This window comes from Lathamus discolor, chromosome 6 (genome assembly GCF_037157495.1).
Source record: "Lathamus discolor isolate bLatDis1 chromosome 6, bLatDis1.hap1, whole genome shotgun sequence".
Taxonomy (NCBI): domain Eukaryota; kingdom Metazoa; phylum Chordata; class Aves; order Psittaciformes; family Psittacidae; genus Lathamus; species Lathamus discolor.
The window spans coordinates 46,993,462-47,007,282 of NC_088889.1; the positions used below are offsets into that span (position 1 = coordinate 46,993,462).

At 35.3% G+C, this 13,821-nt stretch overlaps 1 protein-coding gene across 1 annotated transcript in view; it reads right to left on the reverse strand.

Annotated features, from left to right (window-relative positions):
- Positions 1-13,821, reverse strand: part of FMN1 (formin 1) — a 134,670-nt gene that overhangs the window by 35,767 nt on the left and 85,082 nt on the right. Inside the window, exon 13 of the mRNA XM_065686635.1 lies at positions 2,646-2,738. Coding sequence (XP_065542707.1) covers positions 2,646-2,738 — 93 coding nt within the window. The remainder of the gene's footprint in view (positions 1-2,645; positions 2,739-13,821) is intronic.

Sequence of the window (13,821 nt, forward strand, 5' to 3'; positions counted from 1 at the left end):
GAAATGTAAACAGTTCAGTTTAAGCAAATCAAGATGGGTTTTTTTTATTTTACTATTTCCAACTTTGCATCAACTAGAAATGATGGGAAAATGTGTGTGTGAGAAAAACCTGAATATATATGAGTTCCAGCCCTATTTTCAAGCCAGAAATTTCAGAAAAGCATCTGAGCTTTGGATACTTGCTGTGAGCTGGCAGAAAGATAACAGACATTTTTTTCTTACATTTGCTTAAAACAGCCACAACTCTTTTTTTAAACAAACAAAACTGAAAGCAGATGCTTAACGGATGCTCAGTATTATCAGTTAACTCCTAATTTCAGAGAAGCAGCTGAGCTTGCAGACACTTATCTAAACTGAATCTTGGAGCCCAACATTTGTCCAGTGCCTATTCTAGTACCATAAATCAAGACGGATTTGTGTTATTTTTCCTTGTCTTCAGGGTAGAATTTTATATTATTTTCATTGCAATGACACAGAAGCTACCACCCACCAGGTACTGTGTTGCCTTTGGATGAGGAGGGGCTGTAGTGATACACATTTGTTATTCCTTCTACTGTTTTTAGCTGGGGTGGAGTTCAACCTTCTTCATAGCAGCTCTTCATAGCACACATATGGTGCTGTGTACTGCGTTTCTGACCAAACCAGTATTGGTAACACACCACTGATTTAGTTATTGCTGACCAGTGCTTGCACAGCATCAAGGTCTTCTCTATTTCTAACACTGACACCCAGAAAGTAGGCTGTAGGTTCAGAAGAAGCTGGGAGCGTCCACAGGTGAGACAGCTGGACAAACTGACCAAAGGGATAACCCATACCATATGACATCATGGTCAGCAGTAAATCTGGATAAGAAGGAGGAAGCGGGGGAAGATCCAAGTTACAGTGTTTGTCTTCCCAAGTAGTAGTTATGCATGATGAAGTCCTGCTTTCCTGGAGATGGTTAAACACCTGCCTACTGATCGGAAGTAGTGAATGAATTCCTTGTTTTGCTTTGCTTGCGCATGCAGCTTTTGCTTTCATTATTAAATTATCTTTATCTCAACCCATGAGTTTTCCCTCTGTTACCCTTCTGACCCTCTTTTCCAGCCAACTAAGGGGGAGTGAGTGAGTAGTTACGTGGTGCTTAGCTGCCTACCAGACTAACCACAACAGCCCCCAAAAGATCTGGGGTGTAATAACAGAATCTGTCATACAGTCGTGGAAGACACCATTTGGTTAGCGTCTTGGCAAGACCGAGGCAAAATTGAATTACGGTCCAGATTTATACATGAGTCTGTGATTCTGACTGCTCTGACTGGCTAGTAGTGTGGAATGAATACAGTTTCTTTCTGAGCTGCCCTAACAGGGTAATTCATACAGTACAATGAATCAATCCATGCAAGTTACAGTTACACTGATCTTCTACAATACTTTGGCAAGCAAGATTAAGAAGCATGCTGGGGATATAACGGTTCTGTAGAAATACATACATTACCATCTCATTGTTATTGTCAATCAGTAGGTGATAATTTCCAATTAGATAAATTGGAAAGGCAATACAGCTGTCCTGCAGTGACATTAAGATTTCCATTACGATTTCTTGTTTTACAAGTTCTGTGGCAAGAAATTTTCATCTTTCATACTGCCTAAACACATTTGCAACTAAAAGAAAAAAATATATCAAATAAATATATCCATTGAGCTCCATGGCCTGGGAGAAGGGTGAAGGAGAATATTAGTTTATTTAACAGTACGACAACAGTTTGCTACTTTTAAAATATCCTCTTTTCACTTATCAAAGTATTTAATAAGATAGTCTCACGAAATAAAGTTATTGAAAAGACATTAGGACAATCTTTATAAAAAGGATTAAGCTAATTCATAAATTATTACAATAATCTGAATGAAGTAAACATTCTGCTTGGATTAGTAGATTCAGATAGTTCATTTGACTTCTCAAACAGTAAATTGCTAAACTGCTCACAATTTCTGTGGAAAATATTAGTCCTTTGGTAATACCTCATTCTCAACAATTCCTAAGATAGTCATCAGAAATGTAGCACTTTGTTTTCCCAAGTAGTCTGTACTACCACAACCTGGAGGAGGAAAAAATAATCTACTCTCTTATCTGTTTTGCACAGCTCTGGAGATGATGGTGCTGGCAGAAACAGGTGACTGGGAACGCAGTCTGAGAAAGAGGAGAGAGCAGGACTGTTCTTTTCAACAACAACAAGGTGTGTTTACTGTTTTGAACTGATATCAAAACGTACTTGGCTCTCACTCCTGTTGTCTCCAGACTCTACCCTGGCCAGTCACTTTCCTATGCCTATTTCTGTCTCACACAAGACAAAATCATTAGATATGAATTTGTCGGTTCATAGACCCACACTATCAATAAAAGATGCCACTACTTCATGTAGAACAAAGCAGAAAACAATCAGTAGGAAATCAGTGAGATCAAGGGAACAATTATCTTTGGCAAGTGATGTCCAAGATCCATGTAACCAGTATTCTTACATACACTAGGCATGTTAGGAACAAAATCCATAGGAATTTTCAGAGGCAACAGATATTTAATGCAGCTTACATTATTTATAAATTTGCGAACTACTACGCTATATACTACACTATATACCAATTATATTTTTGTATTAAGATCTGATTACCTTTCTGGAAGAATTCCTCTAGTTTCTCCTTGAAGGGCTGGAGATGTTCTTCAGAAGACTCTCGGCAAACTAACTTCATCTGCTTTTCAGAGGCTACAAAAAGAAGTTGAGATGATTCTATGACATTAGTGGCATATTTCATCTACCCGAAGTAGATGTCAACACCGTAGAAGCCTACATCTAAATTAGCCACCTAGACTTACATTAAATAAATCTAAATTAATTCATTAAATTTTAATGAATTAAATTAATTAATTAAATTTTAATTAATGTTATTAATTTATTTATTTTAATTAAATTAATACAATAAATGGAAATATATAAGCACTAAGAAATCCAACAATTCCATTAAAATAAAACCACCAATACTAGTCTAGCATACCAGATAGAAAGTGATATATGTGTTTATAAAGAGTGGAATTTGCCTTTAGTAATAACTTTGTTCTTAAACTTCACCTGTGTGCTGAAAGCTGCCAGGAACACAGCCTGCCTCACACGAATTCTAGATGGTATTTAAAGACTGAAACTTAAGTTTCTGTGCTGAGTGGAGGACGTCTTGTATCTGAACTGACTAATCAATCAATGCCAATCCCATAATCAACCATTATTCCTAACACAGATGCAGGAATTCATCTTTACTTAAGTATTCAAATTCCAGGCCATGATATGAAACAGTAGAAGACTGTAAGAAAATTAACTTACATCTATCTGCATTTTGTTTAGAATTTATCTGTTATTTTAAGACCAGATGTCATGCCAATTTCTAAAAGCTCCGGGTTACCTACCAACACATTATAACATTCTAGAACTTCTAGTAAACTTTGTAGATGCCAGCATCCACATTAATGATGAAATGAGACTGTAACAAATCAAAACAAATCACCTTTCATTTAGTAACAATTTATACTGTAAGATTTTTCTTTTCACCACAACTTTTCATTCCCAAGCAGCTAAATTTAGATGGAAATTTATTTTGGAGTTAAACCCAAGTTACAGTTTGGCCTCATGAAACATATTCACACCAAATTGCTTCCACCATCATATAATTCAACTCATTGCAGCAAAAATTAATATAAAACTGTGGAAACAGAACTTTGGAATTTTTAATTCAAATGTCATGTTAACATAAGCTTACAGTGCAGTGAAAAAAGTCAATGGAAGGCTGAAAAAAGATGCATACATTTTATTGTATAACTAGTAGCGTACCTACAATGCTATTAGACCAGCAGGACTTAGAAAAAAGTCCGCTTTTCGATTAATTGAGATAATTTGCACAGTTGTTGTTATAGAAAAATTTTGAAAGATATCTGTTTACATCTACGTGTATATTTTAATGTAGCATCCCTCCACAGTTCATGCAGGTTGTGGACTATGAGTTACAAAGCTTATGTAAAATGGACTAGGCTACAGTCTAAGTTTATCTTTAATCTCTAGTTTTGCAACCTGGAGCATAAGACAGACCTTTGGAAATGTTCAGAGTAAAGTTGATGAATATTTGTTTTTATGCCAGATAGTAGGCAGAATGTAGTGTTAATTTAAACATAGCACATTGAGAAAGAAAGACTTATTAGCTGTTCAGTTATGTGTCTTTTATAAACTACATTAAGCAAAACAAATCAGAAGTCAGGGAAGTTTATACGACTTTTAAAGATTATTTTCTTATGATACATGCCTCTTACCATTAAACATTTGAACTTTCCATGACTGTTACCATATACTGAATGAAAATTTATGTATACTTAACATTTTTGTTTGTAGAATTAGAGGATTTGTACAGCTAATCAAGTAAATTTTAACACTTTGGAAGAAGACAGACACATTAGAATTGTATGGGGGGAAAAAGCTAGCAGAATAACAGAGACAACATTGGTAAGTTTCTGACTGGAAGGCTGAACAAAGCAGCAGTAGAGGTTTGTGGTTTTTCTTTGTGTTTAACATATCTATAGAAAATTATATAAGGTAATATTTAAAATTATTTTAGATAAAGTGACAAAAATGTAAAAGTATTAGTACACATGTTCAGGCATTTGGTTCACAGCTACAACAGAATGCACACTATTATAATTATGTAAGACTGCAAATATTGCAAGTTCAGAATTATTATAATCTTCTATAAGAAATTTGTATACATCAACAAAGAAGTAGATTTCTATGAATATGTATTATAATAAGCTTGTAGCTACAGAAGTATCTAAACTTACTCTAACATACTATAGAAAGGCATTTTCCCAAATACATGGTGTTGCTAATGCCCTGTCTGAAGCACTGAAAGCTTCCTAGATGCTTCCTACAGGCTTAAATAATACAAGATTTAGAAAAGTTACTGAGGTATGTCCCATGTAAATATTTAAATGACCAAGTCTAGGGTGAATTTTTTTCTAAATTAAAATTGCTTTAATTAACCTTAATCAGATAATAAAAGCTACAGGAAAATATGGACAAAAAGAAATAAAGGAAATAAAGAAATAAAGAAGTACGAGCATATAGAGAAAAATCTGATTTGGTTAGCAAATTCTTAGGTATTCTAACATCTTTAACAAGCTTATCAACATCTGGCATAATGGGAGAGGAAGACTAAGAGGAAAGGCATGGAAGAGAACAGCAAATGAGAGATGACATAGACTAAGTGAATCGGGAGCTAATTAAAACTCTGAAAGTTTGAGATAACATGAAATTAGATGAGATACTATCTTGTTTAAAACCAACTGTACTGAAATATTTGAGTAAGACTTGAATTTATTTACTTGCTAACATTAAAATAAGGCACATCACATAGGTATAGAATCAATGGCTGAAGGCACTCGTGAACTTCAGTTGGAACTGCAGCCTCAAAAATTTGCTATTTCTGCTGAAACCTCTCCAGTCTGTCTTCCCTTCAATACTGAAATGTCCTATGCAGAATAATAATTCTTTGTTCAAAATGATGGGAAGGAACACCAACCAAATGTATCTTTTCGGATGAAGAACTTAGGAACATCATGAAATTTGCCTGGTGATACATATAGCAAAGAATGGTAGAAGTGTGTTCAAACGAATAATAAGATACTAATGAAGACACACTTGGAAAAGGAAAAAGATTTTCATGGCAGGGCTAAATCAAAGGTTCTAATTAAAATGGCAGTTGTAATTCTACAGATTAAGTCAGCTTGTCTCTGTCATTGTAATATAAGCGGAAGGCTACCACACAACACTATGACCTGCCTCAGTTCTACAACGTAATCGTAAGTTTCTGGTAACTAACAGTCTTTGAACTTCCTGCTATATAAGCTCTTTTTTTTAAACAAAAAATCCCTCAAAAATTTACTTGAAATATAGTTCTTTTTTTCGTTTTGTTATGTTTGTTGTTTTGGGTTTTTTTTTAATTACCACATCATGCCAAACATTACATAAAAGAAAAAAACTGAAAAGAACTGTTCCAACAGTTCCTCTGATCTGCTTTGCTAAAAATGCTACAACATAATTGAGGGACTATTACATTAAATTTTTATATTTTGTTCTCATATTCACTAAAATGGAAGCATTTTCCTCTTTTTTTTTTTTTTAATATTTTACCAAGGTTTTTATTAGAATAATTCTGAGGCAAGGACCCTATTTATAAATTCTGAAAAGCTTCTTTGTGAATAAATTTCTTTCTGAAATTTTGAGGAATCTGAAGGAATTCTGAGAAATCTGACAGCATACTTCTCATCTCACCATCTCATTCCAAAATAATCATTTGAGAAAATATACAACCTGTTTCAGCATTACTGAGTTCAAACAGATGCATATTCTCCATTACCATAATAAACTTTTGGTTCATTTTCTTGGTATGTGTTGCATGTTAGTGAAATTAAATGTAACACACTATTTTGAAAATTGTTTCTAAATGAGCTATTGCAAAATAAAAAAAAAAAATACAATCGTGCAATAGCATTTGAAAGGTCTTACAAATTGTTGGATGTACATCATGCTTCACCCACTGCAAATCTTGGCCACAGAACTGGAAACCATTAGCAAAACATTAAGAAAAAGCTGGAAACTGCTGATTATCAGTTTGCCACTGTCTTCAGATTTAATGCAGTACTTGGCTCAAAAAGATCTTTAAAAATCCCCAATATAAGTGAAAATATTTACAAAATAGAATGTCTCTCACTTAATGCCTATTGGGCAATAGTCTTTTAAAACTCCACAGACACTTGTAAATCTGTCAAAAGAACCACTGCCCATAAACAAACTTTCACGTAAAGAGCATTTCACTGTCAATCAGATGGGATTTGGAATTTTTTAAGCACCATTTTAAAAGTAAATGCAAACCCAGAAATAGGTTAATGTTGATAACAGTAAATTACTAGCTATTTACTCACCAGAAGCCACTAGTAGCGTTTACAGGAATCATCCTGACAGTGAAACCAAGTATCAGCATCATGAATTCCTATAAACCTGTCACTGACACTATGCCCCATGAGTTATGCCATTGTGAAAGCTGCTAGACCACCGCTATCCTCTTGTCTGTTCAGAGTCTGTCAGGTTATACTGCCAAACTTGCTATTTTATTTCCTTGTTATAATGCAGGCCTATCTTTGACAGGAGGGTTACTATCTGATAATTCTTTTTTAGAACCCTTACCTCTTCTGTTTCAAAGGAGATTTGAAACCATGCTGCAGACAAGTTCAGTGTAGCACTAGATAATCCCAAGTTTCTGTATCAGAGGACCCGTGATTTTTTATAGTGCAGAAGTCTGTTACACTACTTGGGGCTATTTACCCAAACAGAATCTAATAAACTTCAGATAAAAGGTATAAATCTAAATTATTCAGCAAATGCTATATAACTTCCTCATGTTTTAGTTTGTTTGGATTTGCTTTATTAAAGCAAATTTAATGTTTTAAATATTAAAATTTTCTACCTTACAAACAACTTTCCAAGTTGTGCCAAAAGTTACTGGAGATGCGTGTTTACTTGTTGGATGCTGTTGCACAATTTGGTTATATTCTTTTTTATTCCATGCAATACAGATACATATTTACTGCAGGTACACAAACAGTAATGCTAGCTTTATTATAATCCATTTTATCTGTGGCATCTATAACTCTTGTGCTTTCTGTTTCAGATAGAATTTTAAATAAATGTGGGTAAGAAGGGATTTATTGTGATTCCTTTTGACAACTTCTAACCACTGCAAGTGGTTACAGTGCTACTGACCCAGGAAAGTTTCAGAGACAGTATTTTACTCATATTTTTGGACACAGACTGATAATCAATACATCTCTCGATGGCAATACACAAAGTTTCGAACACTAACACTCTTGTCAGAGCTGGATTGACTGATACAGAAGCCTTTGAACCTCGTAAGAGAGGGAAATGCCATGAAGCGGGGTGTGAAGTTTTCTGAGAAAAAAAGTATCTGAGAAGAATGTAGAAAACTTGTGGTGCTACCCTATTCTTAAGCTTTGCTTTTACCGTCTGAAATGACGGTCAACAATACAATGCAAAAAAGTGTTAGCACACATTAAGTACAGCATTCTAACCTACTAATCGCTTGCATAGTTATTTTGTGAAGTTACTTTCAGCTAATTTAGAAGAAATGTGCCTCTATGTACATTAATAATCCAGTTTTCTAAAAAAGCCATTTCAGAGGCTAGAAGCTAATAAGCAAAACTTTTAACAGTATTTCAAACTTTGTTTTCAAACTTTGTTTGAAATACATTTTCCTTGTGCCACACAGAAACAAATACCTGTTAAGCTGCTCAAGCTCTCACCTATAAATGAGACAGAATAACACTTCAATGATAAGCCCTAAGCTGTGCAAAGCGAAATAATTGCAGTAGTGGCATACAAAACACCCCGTAAAGGTCACCTGTTCTAATGAACTTTTAGGAAGCTTTTATGAAGCTTTTGGAAGCTGAGTCAGACATCTTAGGAATTCTCACAAGTTTGATCAGATATTCTGGCTTTGCCTTTTAGGTTTAAGATTTGTGAGGGGGTTTGTTTGTTTCTTTTAAGTTTAACAACATTTTGAACTTTTACAGTATGTGATGGCATGCAGACCAACTCTCAAACCTGTATTAGTTCCAACTAACCTAGAAGAAAAGGGGTGGGTGTTTTTTGCTCCTTGTTTTGTCAAAGGATATCAGCATTTTATATAAGTAATTTAAAAAACCTTTCTCTTAAGATTGTTTCCTAAGGATAAATTTAAAGAAATGAACAAAGATTACTAGTAAAACTAAGTATTTTTCACACTATAGCAACATATCTGAGACGTATCTGGTTAACGTATTCTCTCTGAAATGGTAGTTTACATTCAGCATGCCCTTTAGCAGAGAAGCATACTGCAAGGGACTGAACAACACATATAAATGAATATAATTACTAAACCTTCATAATTTTCCAGTCGTCTTTGTGAGATTCCTTAAGTGATTCCAGCACACATTATTAGTAGAAAGTTTTGATTAAGTGTCAGGATCTAAGCATACAGACCCCCACATATCATTTAGATCTGTCAGGAGCCTAGAAATGTGTGTTAGCAGAACCCGCTGAGAAATTGGACAATTTCCCTTTTGTCTGAACAGTACAAAAACCAAATATATTGAAACTGAAGAATCTTGTCTGGCTAATTCAGAGGAAGACAAACATTTTAAGAAGCATTAATAATACTTTTTGTCGGATAAACTAAGATTTTCACAGTGCTAGAAAAAAATGACCTTTTAAACACACAAACACCTTATCACTTAGTGTACTGAACAAGGGACCTGGTAGAAGAGAATTTGTGGACAATGGCTGAAACAGTTTATGAGCTGGAACTGTAGAGCCCGGAGAAGTGATCTCCTGTTTACCTCTGTATGACTGGATCTCTGATTTTCTGTGCAAGACAGATCATAAAGTTTCACCTAATTAATTCTTCTACCGAGTTTATGGCTTTGGTTTTGCTAAAGCATCCTGCTTAGATTTAAAATCATGTAAATTCATAAACTACCTACAATATTAGCAGGAACACTTCTCAAAGTGCTAATTAGCCTCACTACTACTAATTTGTATCCCACAGTCTGCATTAATGTACTGTTAATCTTTGATCATTGGGAGTAAATACATGAACGGCCACCTCAATTCCAACAGAAATCTGCCTTTCCTTTTACTGCATACTCCCTCAAACAGGAAAAGCTGATGAGGCTCAGAAATATGAAGTCACTGTTCCTCCCGACACTGGTATTGCACACTCTTCAAATTACATCATTCATTATCCAGCACACATATTGATAGGGACAATATTCCTCCTGATCACAAGATGTACACTACCTGCTCCCATATGTGTACTACCTAGTTATGTAACTAAATCTTCACACACACACACACACACACACTATTTATGTTTATAAAAAGGCACACACAAAAGTGCACAGAAAATCATCACTGTGGTACTTCCAACATTCGAGTCTTAACATTTGCGGAATGATTTTTAACATGAAACTTGCAAGGATTCTTTAGACAAAGAAAAAATATAAAAGAAAAAAATTAACAGCATGCCATTGTTTAACCAACAGAATGCTTTCTCTCTTGCTTTTGCACACATGTGGACAGCTGCTTCCGGGGAATGAACTCTTCTAAAACATCATTGCTTTGCTCCTCTGTTATATTTCTGAATCTTATTAAAACCATTCCATACTATTTTCTATTATCACAAACTAGAAAATCTAATGGAATTTTAAGAAATGATCCACTTACTTAGGAAAATTGGCACTTCATGTATTCGCTCATGAACATTACTGATGGAACACTGTAAAAATGTTAGTCTGATTGTAAAATACAATCCAATGCACATATATAAGCATGGTTTTTAATGCCTCTGCTCTATCTTTGCCAAATTAAAACAAACTGCAATATATCTCATCTAGTGGGAAGAAAACTCTGAGGAGGAGGATGCAGTTCTGTCAGCCTTTGAAAACAGAGTAACTTCTGTACAAAGCTGTCTTTGCTTTTTTACTTACACCATTCTTCAATGCCTCAAAATATATAATGTAAATGCTGGACAGTGCAAAAATACAGTGACACTCACCAGGTAAAAAGAACACGCTCCATTTATCCTAATGTCTAGAGAAATTACACATGCACCTATTTGGCTTCTTGTGTCCCACCACCAGGTTCAAATTACTATTTGCCTGCACTTACAAAATTTTAAGGTTATTGTTGAAATTTAAAAGTATAATTACTATTAAGAAAATCAAAGTGACAAGTTCCTAGAACGTATCATATAACTTCTCTGCTCCTGCTGGGAAAATTTTTCCAGGAACATTTATGTGATTTAGATGTCTAAAAGCCACCGTGAAATTGACTTTAAATGTTTCATTTAAATTAGAATAAAGCTTCAATTATTTTAAAATATTCTAGAAAAGAACTTCTAATACTTTTTTGAATACTTGTCATGGTTTAAGCCCAGCTGGTAACTCAGAACCGCACAGGCCGCTTGCTAACTTCCCCTCCTTCTTCCTCCCCCTGCTCCCGAAGGGATGGGGAGGAGAACTGGAAGAATGTAACTCCCACGGGCTGAGATAAGAACAGTCCAGTAACTAAGGTATAACACAAGCCACTGCTGCTACCACCAATAATAATAATGATAAGGGAAATAACAAGCAGAGAGAATACAATTGCTCACCACCCACCTATCAATACCCAGCGCCCTTCTGGGTAACTCCCCCCAGTTTGTATACTGGGCATAACGTGCTGTGGTACGGAATACCCCTTTGGCTAATCTGGATCAGGCGTCCTGTCTCTGCTTCCTCCCAGCTTCCCATGTCCCTCCTCACTGGCAGAGCATGAGACTGAAAAGTCCTTGATCAGAGTAAACATTACTTAGCAACAACTAAAAACATCGGTGTTATCAGCGTTGTTCTCAGAATAAAGTCAAAAACACAGCACTGCACCAGCTACCACGGAGAAAAATGACTGCTACAGCTGAACCCATGACAATACTATCCTGTAATGAATAAACTGTCACCTTTCACTGAAAATGTCTATTGATAAAACAAAATATTTAGGAATTTAAAACTCAAAATTATATAATATTTAGAATTTTCATGATCCAGCAACATTACTATCTATAAAGCAAATCAGAAAATAGACAAAATCTCTCAACATCATAATAATTGCCTATTGATAATTATTGTATCATGATTATACTAAAACTCCCATCCATAAAACATTTTATATAAGCCCATGTTATGTATGAACCAAATACATAATTCCACCTGAATAAGTAATAACGCATTCATTTAATTTCTCCATCTCTGCTTACATAGAAATCCAACAAAAGCTGTAAATTTCTCAATTCATCAGCTGAAAATGTCGATTAATCTTTAGAGCAAACATGGTTTATAGTTAATTAGTGGACATTGTTGCAAAAATCGTTAACTCAGTTTGAGGACTCTGATAGGAATACACACATTTAACAATTTTAAATTACCTTCTTGTAAATAATAGTGATTAAACTTTTATGCTTTTGTATATTTTCCAATTGGTAAATATATTCTCTTATAATTCTTTGCAAAAACAAATGCTCAGTATTTTAAATACGGAAAATCAGAGAATTTCAGTCTTAAATTAGCATGAACTGATTATTTTTAATTTTTGTTGCCTTTTCCTTGTCTCTAAAGGAATCCCAGCCATGTCAGCCAGTAGGTCAGCTTCATCGGGGGAACGACTTAAATCCCTTTATGCAAATGCATGTAGCAGGGTGAACAAACAATTGGAGCTAGAGACATGCACACCTGCAGGGCTATGACCTTATAGACACCACAGAGACATGGTGGGATTGGCTCCTATGACTGGTGTGTTGCAATGGAAGGAAGAGGAACTAGCAGATGGAGTGGTTAAACTGCTATTCAGACCTGAGAAGTTGTGGCAGTGCAGTGAGGTTCACACTGACTGGAAAAGGGGAAACATAACCCCCAGTACCTAAAAGAAGCCTATCACAAAGCCAAACAGAGACTTTTTACAGGGGCATGTAGTGATAGGACAAGGTGAAATGGTTTTAAACTGAAAGAGGGTAGATTTAGATTAGACCTTTACTGTGAGGGTGGTGAGACACTGTAACAGGTTGACCAGAGAAGCTGTGGCTGCCCCATCCCTAGAAGTGTTCAAGGCCAGGTTGGACAGGGCTTGGAGCAACTTGTGGAAAATGTCCCTGCTCACGGCAGGGGGGGCTGGAACTAGATAATCTTTCCAATCCAAACCATTTTGTGATTCTATTGTTCTATTTACAGTGTCTGTGGCTGCAAGAATCAGGAATTATTGACCCTTTTCAATTTCCATCCATTTCTCATTCGTAAATTCTCTTCCATTCTTGTCTTATTTATGTAATACTTATCCACTTCAGAATATAATGTGATAAAGAGCTCCCTGAAGAGGCACTGAATGACAGCAATGTAGATGCAGCAGTTTAGTCTGCTCTAGTCAGCTAAGCAGAGCAGTCAGCCATATTAAGAAACAGTATTAATTAGCAATGATGTTGGTATCTGTTTTTATGAAATCTATGTCTCTATGATACAGATTATGTATATATGAATATATATACAGACATATTCATATCTGTAAACTAATATATGTGGTCATGCCATTCAAGAATGAAAATAAAATTAAGCATTTGAAGAGGCAGAAGAAGCCAAGTATGTTCAGTCTGGTGACGAGAAAGCTAACCGAGGATCTAGTTTTTCGTTTCAACTATCTTATGAATAGCTATATAGAAGATGGAGCCTTCTTAGAAATTACATCTAAAGAAAAAGGAGCAATAGTCACAAGCTGCAGCACAGGAAATTCTCACATGGGATAAGGAAAAATATTCAGTGATTCAGCATTGGAACAGGTACCCAGAGAGGTGCTGGAATTTCCATCCTCAGATTCAAAACTGAGCTGGCTGACACCCTGCACAACCAGATCTAAATATGAAGTTAGTCCTGCTCAAAGGCTTTGGACCACAGGACTTCCAGAGGTACCTTCCAATCAATCAATCTGCATTTCTCTATAATTTTAAGATGCTTGGAATGCTTCCATATAAAAAAAACAATGTGAAAACAGCCAATTTAACATTGTCATTTCTCATTTTTTCATGGATAGTTTTACTTGCTTACCTTTTAATCTTTTTGCAAGGATTATACAGTTTTACAAGATGTAGCTGACACAAGCTTAATTTTTGATGAAGGTACACTAC